General features: G+C 37.2%; 1 protein-coding gene across 1 annotated transcript in view; it reads right to left on the bottom strand.

Moving 5' to 3' along the window:
* The window catches only part of KCNH8 (potassium voltage-gated channel subfamily H member 8), a 448,825-nt gene that overhangs the window by 16,432 nt on the left and 418,462 nt on the right, over window positions 1–13,931 (bottom strand). Inside the window, exons 13-15 of the mRNA XM_004385286.1 lie at window positions 12,497–12,855; window positions 10,336–10,442; window positions 7,959–8,035 (exon numbers count right to left, since the gene is read on the bottom strand). Of these exons, the coding sequence (XP_004385343.1) occupies window positions 7,959–8,035; window positions 10,336–10,442; window positions 12,497–12,855 (543 nt within the window). The remainder of the gene's footprint in view (window positions 1–7,958; window positions 8,036–10,335; window positions 10,443–12,496; window positions 12,856–13,931) is intronic.

Here is a 13,931-nt window from a genome sequence, read left to right as displayed (position 1 = left end):
AACTGTTATGCCAACAAATTAGATAACTTAATGGACAAAATCCTACAAGGACACAAACTACCAAAACTGATTTAAAAAGCAATAGAAAATCTAAGTAGATCTACAGCAAGTGAAATATATGAATTGGTTAAAAAGAAGAGAAAAAGTTCAGGACCAGACAGGTCCTACCTGTCTAGTGAATTATACAAAACATTTGAAGAAGAATTTATACCAATTCTATACAAACTCTGCCAAAAAACAGAAAAGGAAGCAACACTTTCCAACTCACTCATTCTATGAGACCAGTGTGTTACCCTGATACCAAAGCCAAACATATCACAAAAGAAAACTACAGATCAGTATCTTTTGTGAATATAAACACAAAAATCCTCAGCAAAATACTTGCAAATCAAATTCAGCAATATATTTTTAAAAGATAATATATCATGACCAAGTGGGATTTATCTTAGGAATGTAAGGTTAGTTTAACACTCAAAAATTGATTAATGTTCCATATCAACAGAATAAAGAACAAAAAACCACATGATCATCTCAGTAGACAGAAAAGCATCTTATAAAATTCAACATCCCTTTATCATAATGACAAAGCAGGAATGTACAGGAACTTCCTCAAACTGATAAAGGGGATCTTTGAAAATACAGCTAACATCATACATCGTGGTGGAAGATTGAATGTTTTCTCTCTGACATCAAGACCCAGACAAGGATGTCTGCTCTAACCACTTTTATTCAGCATTGTAGAGTGGGTTCTAGCCATAACAATTAGGCAAGATAAAGAACTAAAAGGAATCCAGATTAGAAGAAAGAAGTAAAATTATATTTGCAGACAGCATGTTCTTGTATATAGAAAATTCGAAGGAATTTCACTAAAAAATTATTAGAACTAATAAGTGAACAATGTTAAGGATACAAAATCAATATACAAAAAACAATTGTAGCAATAAGCAAACAGAAAACGAAATTAAGAAAACAATTCCATATATAATACTTTCCAAAAGAATAAAATACCTAGGATTAAATTTAACAAAAGTGTAAAGTTTACCCTGAAAACTACAAAACATTGTTGAAATTAAAGAAGACCTAAGAATCAAGTCGATAGCAACAGGTTTTGTTTTTAAATAAATGGAAAGACATTCTATGTTCATGGATTAGAAGACTTAATACTGTTAAAATGGAAATACTCCTCATATTGATTTTCAGATTCAATGCATTATCTATCAAAATATAGCTGAATTCTTTGTAGAAATTGATAAGCTAATCCTACAATCCATATGGAACTTCAAGGGATGGACAATAGCTAAAACAACCTTGAAAAAGAACAACAACATTGGAGGGTTCACATTTCCTCACTTCAAAAACTTATTACAAACCAACAGTAATCAAGACAGTGTAGTAGTTGTATAAAGATAGACATATAGGTTAATGGAATAGAATTGAGAGTCCAGAAATAACCCATACATCTGCAGTCAATTGATTTTTGACAAGGATGCTAATGGTGCTGGGACAACTGGAATTCCACACAAAATAAAGAGAGAAAGAGAGAAGGAAAAAAGGAAAGAAAGAAGGAAGGAAAGCAAGCAAGCAAGCAAGCTGGAACTATATCTCACACCATATATGAAAATCGACTCAAAATGGATCAAGGATCTAAGTGTAAGAAATAAAACTATGAAACCCTTAGAAGAAACCATCGGGACTTGGTACTTAACAGTGGATTCTTAGATGTGACACCAAAAGTACAAGCAACAAAAGACAAAATAGATATACTGGACTTCATCAAAATTAAAGTCTTTTGTGCTTCAAAAGATACCATGAAGAAAGTGAAAAGACAACCCACGGTATGGAAGAAAATTTTTGCAGATCGTATAGCTGATAAGGATCTTTTATCTAGAATATGTAAAGAACTCTTACAAGTGACGAGTAAGACAAACAACACAATTGAAAATTAAGTAAAAGATGTGAGCAGACACTTCTCCCAAGAAAATATACAAATGGCCAATAAGCACATGAAAAGATGCTCAACATTATTTACCTTCCCACCCACTGCCGTTGAGTCAGTTCTGACTCATAGTGACCATAGGGTTTCTCAGGCTGTAAATCTCTATGGAAGCAGACTGCTACATCTTTCTCCCGCTGAGCTGGTGGTTTCGAACTGTCGACCTTCCATCTAGCAGTCTGTCGCTTTAACCACTGCATCACCAGGGCTCATTTATTTGCCATCAGGCAAATGTAAATCAAAACCACAATAAGATAACACTGAACACCTACTAGTATGGTTGTAATCTGAAAGACATAACATACAAATAAAAATTGTTGGCAAGGAAGTGGAGAAACTGGAACCCTCATGCACTGCTGCTGGGAATGCAAAATGCTGCTACTGCTTTGGAAACAGTTCCTCAAATGATAAAACATAGTTACCATAAACCAAAAAATACCAAACCCATTGCTGTCAAATTGATTCCAACTCATTGTGACCCTATAGGACAGAGGAGAACTGCCCCCCTAGGATTTCCAAGGAGCACGTGGTGGATTTGAACTGCCAACCTTTTGGTTAGCAGCCGTACTCTTAACTACTAGACCACCAGGGTTTCCAGAGTTAACCATGTGACTTAGCAATTCCATTTCTAGGTATATACCCAAGAGAAAAACTTGTACATGAATATTCATAGCGGCATTATTCACAATAGCCAAAAGGTGATGACAAGCCAAATGCCCATTAACTGATGAATGGATAAACAAAATGTGACTTATCAAGGAAACTGAATATCATTTGGCAATAAAAAGTACTGAAGTACTAATGCAAGCTACAACATGGGTGAACCTTGAGAACATTATACTAAGAGAAAGGAGCCAGTCACAAAGGACCACATAGTGTATGATTCCTTTTACATGAAATGTCCAGAGTAGGCAAGTCTATAAAGACAGAAAGTTGATTAGTGGTTGCCAGGGGTTGGAAGAAGGGTGAACGGGGAAGTGACAGCTAGTGAGTACAGGGTTTCTTTTTGGAGCAATAAAATGTCTAAAATTGATTCTGGTGATGGATGCACAACTGTGAATATAATAAAATCCATTAATTGTACACTTTAAGTGTGAATTGTATGTTATATGAATTATATCTCAATACAGTTGTTTTCTAAAAAACAGTTAATAAATAGTATGGGGGTCAGACTTTTCTCTAAAAACAATCAGTATAAGTTGTTACATTTCTGCAGAACTGGTTTTTTGTTTAGGCATGTTACACATGTCATACTCCCCGATATATTTAAGTCAAGCTGGGCTGAAGTTGCCTAACATGAGCTATGGCTCTTCATGTTCATGCAAAACAAAGTGCTACAACACAGCAATCAGAGCATTCGAGCCAAAGTGCACTTTGGTGAGCAGCGGTGATTTGGCAAGCCACCTGCATTCTCTCATTTGAAAATGTAGATATTTCTATGATTATGTTTCCATTAAACTTGGTAGGTTCTTTTCTGCCCAATTGTTACCATCATTTTGCCATTTACATGTTTAGTATTATACCAGGCAATGATTTAGCCTTGTTACACTGACACACTGGGTCTATTCATCCTTAAATTGACCAGTCTTACGGAATGAGTGTTCTTTAAATAAATACAGTGGCACAATTGCATCAAACTATTTAGCTAATATAAGGTGTTTGGAAGTACATTATAAATAATCTGCCCTAATATATTCTATTCTAATTTCACAGTGTATATCTTCACAGCTAAAAGAAAGACTTGTGAAAGTAGTCATTGTCGTGACCAAATATGTTCTTCTTAAGCCCATTTATTTTTATTTTATTCCATAAATATTGACTAATTCCCTCTCCCCTTATCACTCTGTACTGGGCACTGTTATTTACTGAGAGATCGATAATATAAGAGTTACCCTTTGGTGAAGAGAAAGTACAGCCTCGTAAGAGGAGGGAACAAGCATTTTTTGAGCATCACACTCAGAGCTTTACATATGGTATAAAGACCTCACAACGATCCTGTATTTCTGAATTTATTATTACCATGTCATAGAGGAGAAATCTGAGCTTAGGAAAGTTAAACACCTTGCTGAAGTTACATAGTTAATTTGTACGAATAACCCAAAAAAATCCATTGCGGTCGAGTGGATTCCAACTCATAGCGACCCTATAGGACAGAGTAGAACTTCCTCATATAGTTTCCAAGGAGTGACTGGTGGATTCGAATTGCCAACCTTTTGGTTAGCAGCTGAGCTCTTAATCACTGTACCACCAGGGCTCCAGTCATATGAATAGGGGTCTAAATTTCCATCTCTCTCCGAAGCTTATTCCCTTTCTCCAGTAGAGTTTTATGCCTACTGCGGCAAAGCAGGCAGGTTCTCCTGGTTGGCTCTGTGCAATGTCTTTCTGGGTCAGCCAGATTTCAGAAATGAGAAGGCACTCGCGCCCTTACCTACAAACCATTTCAGAAGTGGAGCATTTGACTTACGCAGCCCATGACCCCCACAGTGACATTTTTGTTGCTATTTTCAAAGAATTTCCTTAGCTTCCCACTATTTCTTTCTCTGCTGTAAAGCAACGGCAATGTTGTCAGAAACGTTCTAATATTAGCAGCTGCCCTACATCTTTTAAAGTCTCTTAACTGTTCTGTGAATGTAGGTTATTAGCAATATTATTCCTTTCTGATCTTTGTTCTGTATTAAGCCAGCTGATTATGTAATCTACACATCAATGAATATATATATTTTTTATACTGTAAATCTTTGAGCAAATATCAGAATGAGGATTCAGTGCTCTCTATGCTTTACACAATGCTCCCCACTCTGCACAACCTGCCTCAGATATATTTGGGAAATACTATTATCATGCAGTATATCCCACACTTATCATCAGTTCCTCTCTTGCTTGCTACTAACAAAGAACAGAATAAACAAAAAATAGAGCAATAAATGATCACACCTCTGAGTCGGAGGACATAGGTGAAATGAAAACGCTAGGCTTGGACTTTAAATAAGGAAGCCCTGGTAGCGTAATGGTTAAGCTCTTGAATGCTAATTGAAAGGTCAATGGATGAAACCCACCAGCGGCTCCACAGGAGAAAAGACCTGGAAATCAGTTCCTGTAAATATTACAGTCTAGGAAATCCTATAGGGTAGTTCTGTTCTGTCCTATAGGGTCGCTACCAGTCGGATTCAAGTTAACGGCACACAACAACACAGCAAAATTATTTTGTAGGAGATATGAGGAAAAAACAAATAGGTTAGAAGGGGGATAATTTTATAGTTTCAAGACAATTTGTACTTTCATTTTGCTTGCCTTAGTGGGTTTTACCGCATTACACAAAGCAAAGGGTCAAGACTATAAATTATGTGTAAAGGATAAGATTTTTCTACTTAAGCTTCAACTGTAATCAGATTTTATTCTATAAGGAAAAACTAATTCTTTAGGGAAGGATAATTGGATCATTGATCTTATCCTTTTTATTTCAATGTATGACAAGATAAAAAGATTTATGTCATTTTGCTGGAAAAGCAAATGTGAATACAGAATGACTGTGGGGAAATAGTTTGTTTTTTAAGTGGCTACCTGTCTTAAGGCATCTACCGCTGGCCCACATTGTCAAGGAAAAACTATATAGTATGTGGATTTACAGACTTAACTTGTAAAAATTATCTGCAAAAGGTGAAGATATAAATACATTCTTTTCAGAAGAATCACTAACTCTAATACTCAAGCTAAGATATTGGTCAGTTATTAAACCCATTAAATGATCTTTCCAAATGTAGGGGGAAAGAATTCAAATGGTATTAATGTGCCTTTTTAGCTAAGAAAAATATCTACAGAGAAATTTTTCAGTAGAGGGTTAACAACCAGTCCTTCGACAGGTATTTTTTCTTTTCTTTTTTTTGGTGTACTTTAACAAGAGGCCATTTGGATGATCCAGTGTACAATTTAAGGACTTAGAATCCAGATAGTGGATCATCTAATTTTTCCTTTTTTGTCTTGTTAGCGTGCCCTTTGGTCCTCTTACTTCTTGTTAGCAACACTTCCCCAGAGGGTGTAGGTGTAGCAGAGAAGGCAATAAAACATAAATCTTCACTCAGGTGGAGAAACACAGGTTTAAGGAAAATCTGTGGATGTTATGACAAGCTGCAGAGCCCTCTGTTATTACAGATATTTGTTCCCCCACCCCACATTTTTTTCTGTTTGAACTATGAAGCACAATCCTCATGTGTGTTATTGTTGGCCCTATAAAAAAAAATAACCAAACCCATTGCTGTTGAGTCAATTCTGATTCACAGTGACCCTATAGGACAGAGTAGAACTGCCCTATAGGCTTTCCCAGGAGTGGCTGGTGGATTCCAACCGTCGACATTTTGGTTAGCAGCTGAGCTCTTAACCACTGTGCCACCAGGGCTCCTGTTGGCCCTATAGATCTGTCTAATCTTTGGTTCAAGGGTAAACCTTAGGAGTACTGATTTAAAATTGTGTCCGAGGGCCATACTTTTGAGGTTTCTCTAGTCTGTGTCAGACCAGCAAGCCTGGTCTTTTTTTGTGCCTGTGTGAATTTGAATTTTGTTCTATATTTTTCTCCTGCTCTGTCTGGGACCCTCTACTGTGAGCCCTGCTAGAGCAGTTGGTGATGGTAACTGGGCACCATCTTGTTGTTCTGAGCTCAGTCTGGTGGATATTACAGATATTTGGAAACTGATTATATGAATTTCATTTTTCTCAGATCTCACTAATGCCATTGCATGGTTACATTTTCCTCTAAGAAGTAATCAGATAATCTAAAACTTTAGTCCTAGAAGGGTATTCTGTTGCACTGTCTGTGCCTGTCCACATACCCTTGGCCTAGGTATACCCTGAAGGTCACCAAAAAGGCCCCGATATTCCTGAATATTCCTGCTGGAAAATCTTTCTAGCCTCCTCTGCTGTTAGGCACCTCAGCTCCACTTTCCTTGCCCCTTGGTGGGACAACTGTCACCCACACAGTCTCTCAAAGGTCTGCAGCAGGACTGAGCCCCAGTTGTCCATGAAGGTAACTCTCTCATTAGCATATTGTTTTTTACTTCCGTTTTTCTCTCTGATTTCTCTTCTTTGTGCTTTCTTGATCACCTTCCAAATAAACTATTTGCACCCAAGTCATTTTTATGTTGGGGAGGAGAACTCAAATCAGTGATCAAGAAATTACTTTATTCCTCTATCTATGTAAAATGTCCATAAAAAACAAATTTATAGAGACAGAAAGTAGATTAGTGGTTGCCTGGGGCTGGGGAGGGAATGGGGATTAACTGTAAACGGTCATGAGAGAACTTACTGGGGAGATATAAAATATTCTAAAACTGATTTATAATGATGGTTGAACCATTCCATAAAGTTACTAAAAAGCATTCAATTGTACACCTGAAATGGTAAACTTTATGCTATGTAAAATATACTTTCATAAAGTTGTTATGAAAAATAAATTATCTTATTTTACATGGATAGGTAGTAAGATCCAGAGAGCTAAAGTGACCTGATCAAGGTTATACAGCAAATATGTATCAGATAAAGAAACAGAATTCAGGCTATTTGATTGCTGTGAGCAATAGCATTCATCTATGGACTGATGATTTAATCCATTAAAAATTAAATGAGGGGAAAAATGTGAAAAGTACCAATTATTTATGACACTAAGTATAATAATAAACAACCATTTAATGCTTGATTTATGCCAAATTCTTTACCTAGATTTTCTCAATTAATTTTCACAATGGGCCATAAGGTAGGCAATATTATTATCCCCTTCTTACACATGGAAAAATGGAGTGTAGAGAGGCTAAATGACTTGTCAAAGCTCATACAACTAATACGAGGTTCAGTGGGGATTCGTTCCTGTGGTTTGACGCCTGAATGCATGCTAGTAATCAGTATATTATACTGCGTCTGCTGGTGGCTAGGATTTATAACTCCTTTTACCCCTCCAGAGAAAGAGGAAGCTCCATACCTCACTGTTGAGTTTGTTAATCTGCTGCTTGGTCTCCTCTGCTTTGACGAAGAGAACAGCAGCTCCAACCTCCGGCTCTGAAAAGTGACACACACATAGATGACTCCCTTAGCAACAGACCTCACATTGAAGATTAGTGCAGTTGGAGCTGAGAGGGAAGCTAAGCTACTACCCTTATTCCTTCCTGACATTGGGCACTGTGGGCTCTGTCTCACTGGGACTGGACACCTTCTTGTACTCCTCTGGACAGCACCCAATATATCTGTGGAACTAGGCACACATCATGGTGATGACTATGACCACATTGATTGGATGTGTCCATGACAAATCTCCCCTTCCCCTGACCACAATCACTACCATGTTCCAAGATGGCACATTTTGTCTTCTCTGGCCATTTTTCAGAAGGTATCACAGTGAGTGCTCAAGCCATAGACAGAAAAGGGATGTTCTTTTCTTCTTCTCTTTGCTTTCTAAACACTGACTCCTGTGCCCGTGAGAGCATTTTCTTCCCACTTCTGTTTCAGGTACTAATCTCCACTGCCTCCACTGTCTCCTCCAGTGTCACCATAAAAGGTGATATTTTTCCCATTCCCTAGTTTTTCCTCTTTTCCACTTCTCCTCTACCTCGTTGTTAATTGCTGTCAAGTTGATTCTGACTCATGGAGAGCTCATGTGTGCAGAGTAGAACTACTCCATAGAGTTCTCAAGGCTGCAACCTTTCAGAAGCAGATTGCCAGGCCTGTCTTCTGAGGTGCCTCTGGGTGGGTTCGAACCGCCAACCTTTTGGCTAGTAGTCGAGTGCTTAACTCTTAGTGCCACCTAGGGACTCCTCTACCTTATTCCTTCAAATACATTTATTTCTGGCAGGGACATAAGTACAAATGGGTTAGTGCTAGTTGGAGTGGAAGTGGAAAAGATTTGATAGTGTGTATATATATATACATATACACACACATATATGGAGAACAGTGTGAGGCCAAAGAAGAGACTTTGGTAGTAATCCAGCCAAGCAATGGCTGTAACTAGGAAAAGGGTGATAGCAGTAAGGATGGAAAGCTGTGGATGGAACTGAGAGATATTTATGAGGTAGAATCAAGGAAATTTGTTGCTTGAATGGATAATTTTGGGGTCTATGTGGAAGTAAGGGAGAAGAGGAATGTAAGGGTTGTTGGAAGCTGAAATAGGTGAATGAACATGGTGAGGCTCTCTGCCTTGTTTCCAGGTAAGCTAACAGGGAAAACTTCCAATTGAAATCCACCACCAACTTTCATATCTATGACTCTGATTTCTATATCCTTTGCCTCAAACAGAGAGTATCAATGCATGTAGGTCCATTGAATTAACAAATCAGTATTGTTGAATTACTTCTGTATTCCACCTACCCCCATCTTCCCTCCCGCTCCCTCCAATAAAGGAGTCTTACAAGGACCCTCTGTTTCCCCAGAAGATGATGTCCACTGAGAAGAAAGTTGCTGACTGAGATGGAATACTGGTATTCTAACCACACAGTGACCTACCCACAGAACTGTACGTTCTAAAGTCATTGTTAGCCTTGGTTTTGTCCCTAGAGGAACTCACTGATTGACAGGAGATCCTGACAAGAAGATCTGAGTTGAGCAGGAAGAGGAAAAGGTGGGCAGGGGGTTGCTAGCTTTGCATTTGGTAGCTGGCTGGTAATTGTTTTGAATTGCTTATTTAACATTTGTTTATATTCTCTCTTCATCAGATACAGGTCTGTCTTTAGAGGATTTTTTCGTTGTTGTCATTTCTGGCCCTTATTGTGTTAACGGATTCCTTTTTATGAACATTGAACTCAAGACTGAAAGAGAGAGGAGGCGCCTGGGGCTGGTTTTGAGGGTACCCTTACTTTCACTGAATGTCTACTAGACGTCAGTGCTTCATACAGTTCTCCATCATTTCTAACCTGCTCACATCCTTCTGAAGTTCTTTATCCTCTGACGATCTGCAAGTAAATAATTTCTCACCAAATAAATTGGTTAAATATAACTAATGTTCCTACAGTGCACAACCAATACAGCATTTCCTCTGGGTAATGTTGTTTTTGTGGATTAGTCTGTATTTATAATAGGAAAACATGGTTACTCTGATGAATGGCAGAAATTTGAGTCTCCTGACACATCATTGACCTTGGCTGTTAAATAGCAGGGCATCTAGCTTGGGCAGGGGAACAATAACAAATGATATCTTAATAACTTGGAAACAGCACAGACTCAAGTCTAATTATTTCACGTCATTGGTAAAGTTCTATCTCATGGAGGATATTCTGAGAATGGGAAAGCAAAACAATGCCAATGCCAAACATTACAAGTTGAAAGGAAATATTGCCTCTTGAGAGAAGATTTAATATAGAGCTCACCTCCGAGAGGAGGGGAAATTCTGGGCTCTGGTCTGATTCGTTCAGAGCCAAAGTCGAAAGTCTGGCTTTCTTCACTGCTGTTTCCATCTTCAATTCCATCAACAATTCTGTTTAAAATAAAGGAAAATGTTTGATTGCGCATTTAAATTCATGGGTCCCAGTATTTCTAGAAGGCTTTTCCTTTTAAATACTGTGCTAAGTTCTAAATTTTAGATACTTTAGAGCTGTGCTATCCAATATGGTAACCATTAGCTTTATATGTCTGTTGAGCACTTGAGATGTAGCTAGTGCAAACTGAGCTTTGCTGTTAAGTATAAAATACACTCTGGATTTTGAAGACTTAGTAAAAAAAGAAAAAAGAATATAAATTATTTCATTATTTTTTTTATATTAATTACCCTTGAAATAATAATATTTTGGCATATTGGGTCAAGTAAAATATATTATACAATTAATTTCATCTGATTTTTAAATATTTTAATTTGGCTACTAGAAAATTTAAAAAGATATATTTGGCTCACAATTTTGGCTCTCATTATGTTTCTTTGGACAACATTGCTATAGAATTTACTCTTATTTATTTTCAGATTCAAAACCTTAAGATACAGAAGTCTTCTTACTTAAATTCGCATTACACCACTACCAAACCCAGGAGGAAAATGTTTTAAGGAATGATTACAGCATTACAGAAAATAATTCTGATGACAGCTCCATTCTGGACTTGGACAAAACTCTGAATGTGAGAAATGAAGAATTATAGTTAAATTACTCTTAGGACTTTAGCTAGTCTTCTTTTCCTTGATAGTGTCTAACCTATTCCTTATTAAAAAAATAATACAAGTCCACTGTAGAAAATTTCAACATAAAGGTACAAAAGTCAGACAGTAAAAATCATCTGCAATCCACCATTACTATTAACATTTTGGTTGATGTCCTTAAAATATTTTTCTACATAGAAAATAATATATGTTCTTTCTATAAATGTGGGATCATATTATACATAAACTTTCCTTTTTCCAGCTCTGACATTTTCCTATTTAAAAATGTATTTTTTTCCTTTTTAGTAAAAACTTAGAAGAAAAGAGATAAGGAATGTGTTCAAGTTAATCATCTTTAACTGAATTCCTGATCATTTAATGTATGCCTACTTTTCACTAAACCTATTTTTTCTTATTTTTTAAATTCTTAATATTCTCTCTAATGGATAAGTTGTATTATTCAAATAAATAATTAAATATATAGTATATCACTTGCCTTACAAATAGAAAAATGGAATTTGAACCCAGCTTTCAGCATTTAGTACCTCTCAGATAAAAATATTTAATCTTTAAATTTCGCTTCTTATAACTTCACAGTAGGGATAATATGAACTACTTTGTAGAATTCCTGAGAAGACCAAATGCAATAATGAAAGTGAAATTACCTAGCCAAATGCACAGAACACAGAAAGCACTAAATGTTTTTTCTTCTTGCTTCTATTTATGATTCTGCTGTTATGTGATTTTTACTGTGGCTATTGCTTCTGTGAACCATAGCTTGCCCCTTGCACATTTTCTAAGTCAAGATTTTTCACCCTGTCAATGACCGTTAGTAGATCCCAAAGTGGATATCTTTTAAATTAAAAGATAGAGCAATGCCCTGTTATCAGACATTATCTACTAAAGAGGCCGGAAATAAAACTAAGCTTCAGTCACCCACAATGACACAAAGAGTATGGAAGATAGAAATCGTTAATTCATTTCCTGGATAATTTCAACTTGTTGCTCCATGAAACTACTGGTAAGGTCAGACATTGAGGGGTAACAGTGATGGACTTGGTTTCATCTCTTTCATTATAAATTATAAAATTACAATGTAGAAATATACATTTAAAATAATGGGCAGACTAAATGGGTGAAGGAAGTAGAAAAGGAATTCTGAGTATTTAATGGACTCTTTTGAGAAATATTGCTAAAGTTACTTGTTCCCATACTGTACACACATCTGTACATACACTTAAAAAACTACACACAAAATTCAAGGAAACTAAAAAAATCCAGGTTGATCAGGAACTCCTGCAGTAGAAAGGCCCAGAAGGCTGAGTAATTTACTAGTCAAGTACTTGACTGAATAAAAGGCTGCCACAATCACCTGGGAAGAATGATATGAGGTGAACTCTTACCTGGGACTGAGGTCTGGGGGTCCAGCACTATTCAGAGTTGAAAGTTGTAATTTGAAGTTCTTCTCTTTCCTTTTACTGTGGTTAGGAGGGTCAGTTTCCTGTTTGGTTTTTGGGGAATTTGAACTAGAGACTCTGATAGGTGAGTGAAACGGCACTGTTCCAGAGGCCAGCTGCTTCAAGCTTAAACCCAGATAACTTTTATTGCTTCCTGCCTTCTTGTTACGTGAAGAGGAGGGGCCCCTTGTGCAGATGGGGGAGAGGGAGGCAGTCTCCTCTTCTTCCCTCTCCTCTTCTTCATCTTCATCTTCCACAATGGATGGGAGTCTCTTCTTGATGCTGCCATTTCCCTTGGACTCTGACTGAATCAGAGGATAATGCACATTAGTACAGATTGCAAAGACCTTCAGAGGTACATCATTCATGCTGGAGTTCTCATATGAACAAAGTTAAATGCCCTAGAGATTTACTTCTTTTTGAAGCTGAAGTCTTTGCAGATTTTGCTATTATTTATTCACATGTTAGAAGTCTCCCGATTTTTTCTCTCTCCAGCATTTACCTGCTCTACTTTCCTAGTTTTAATTAATTAATTCCCCTGTCCCCTTTCTCTTGGTCTTTTTAACGGTAGGGTAAGGAGCTGTGTGAAAAGCATTTTTACTAGTTTTGCATCTTGATTTTAATTAACCTTTCACTTGTAGTTGTATTTGATGGCATGCTCTTAGGGATAAAGAAAATTTCAATTTTAATGGAAGGCCTCCGACCTTGTTGTTTTGAAGTTATAGGGTCTTCAGTAGAACTTTATGTGGAGCTCAGCTGTGATCCTCAAGAAAAGCATTTTTTTTTCTATTTTGGATCAGCATGGATGGAAGTGGATCAGAAGTCTCTCTCAGCTACTTTACTTGCTGTTTCCCTCATTTGCACAAACAGGTTGACAGGAAACAGAGCAAATCACCTGGTCTGCTCCCCTTAAAGATCCTTGGAAAGGGGGAAGAAATAGTCTGGCCAAAACCATCTTAAGACCACCAAACTCTTGACTAGGGTCATTCAATCTTGTGGACCAACAATAAGCAAGAGAGAAGATGTGACAAGACAACTGAGGTGATGATGGAGGGGCAGGGCAGTGGGCAGTGAAGGCTAAGGTAGTGGCCCTTCATAGAATCCCTATAATACTGTTTCTTGCTCTGCCCCAGACATGGCTTCCCTGCTCCAAAGGTCATTTCATTTTTCTGTGCTCAGTTTCTTTCTTTTTTTTTTCTTTTTTATATTTCCTTCTTTTTTTCCTTTATTTTTTTTAATTGTACTTTAGGTGAAGGCTTACAGAACAAATTGTTCCTCATGAAACAGTAGTACACATATTGTTTCATGGCATTGGTTAACAACCCCACAACATGTCAACCCTCTAACTTCCCATCCTTTTTTTTTTTTTTTTTGGTGAAAA

Source organism: Trichechus manatus, unplaced genomic scaffold (assembly GCF_000243295.1).
Source record: "Trichechus manatus latirostris isolate Lorelei unplaced genomic scaffold, TriManLat1.0 scaffold00136, whole genome shotgun sequence".
NCBI lineage: Eukaryota > Metazoa > Chordata > Mammalia > Sirenia > Trichechidae > Trichechus > Trichechus manatus.
Note: the sequence above shows the minus strand (reverse complement) of the source record. Positions and strands in the feature narration are given on the sequence as shown.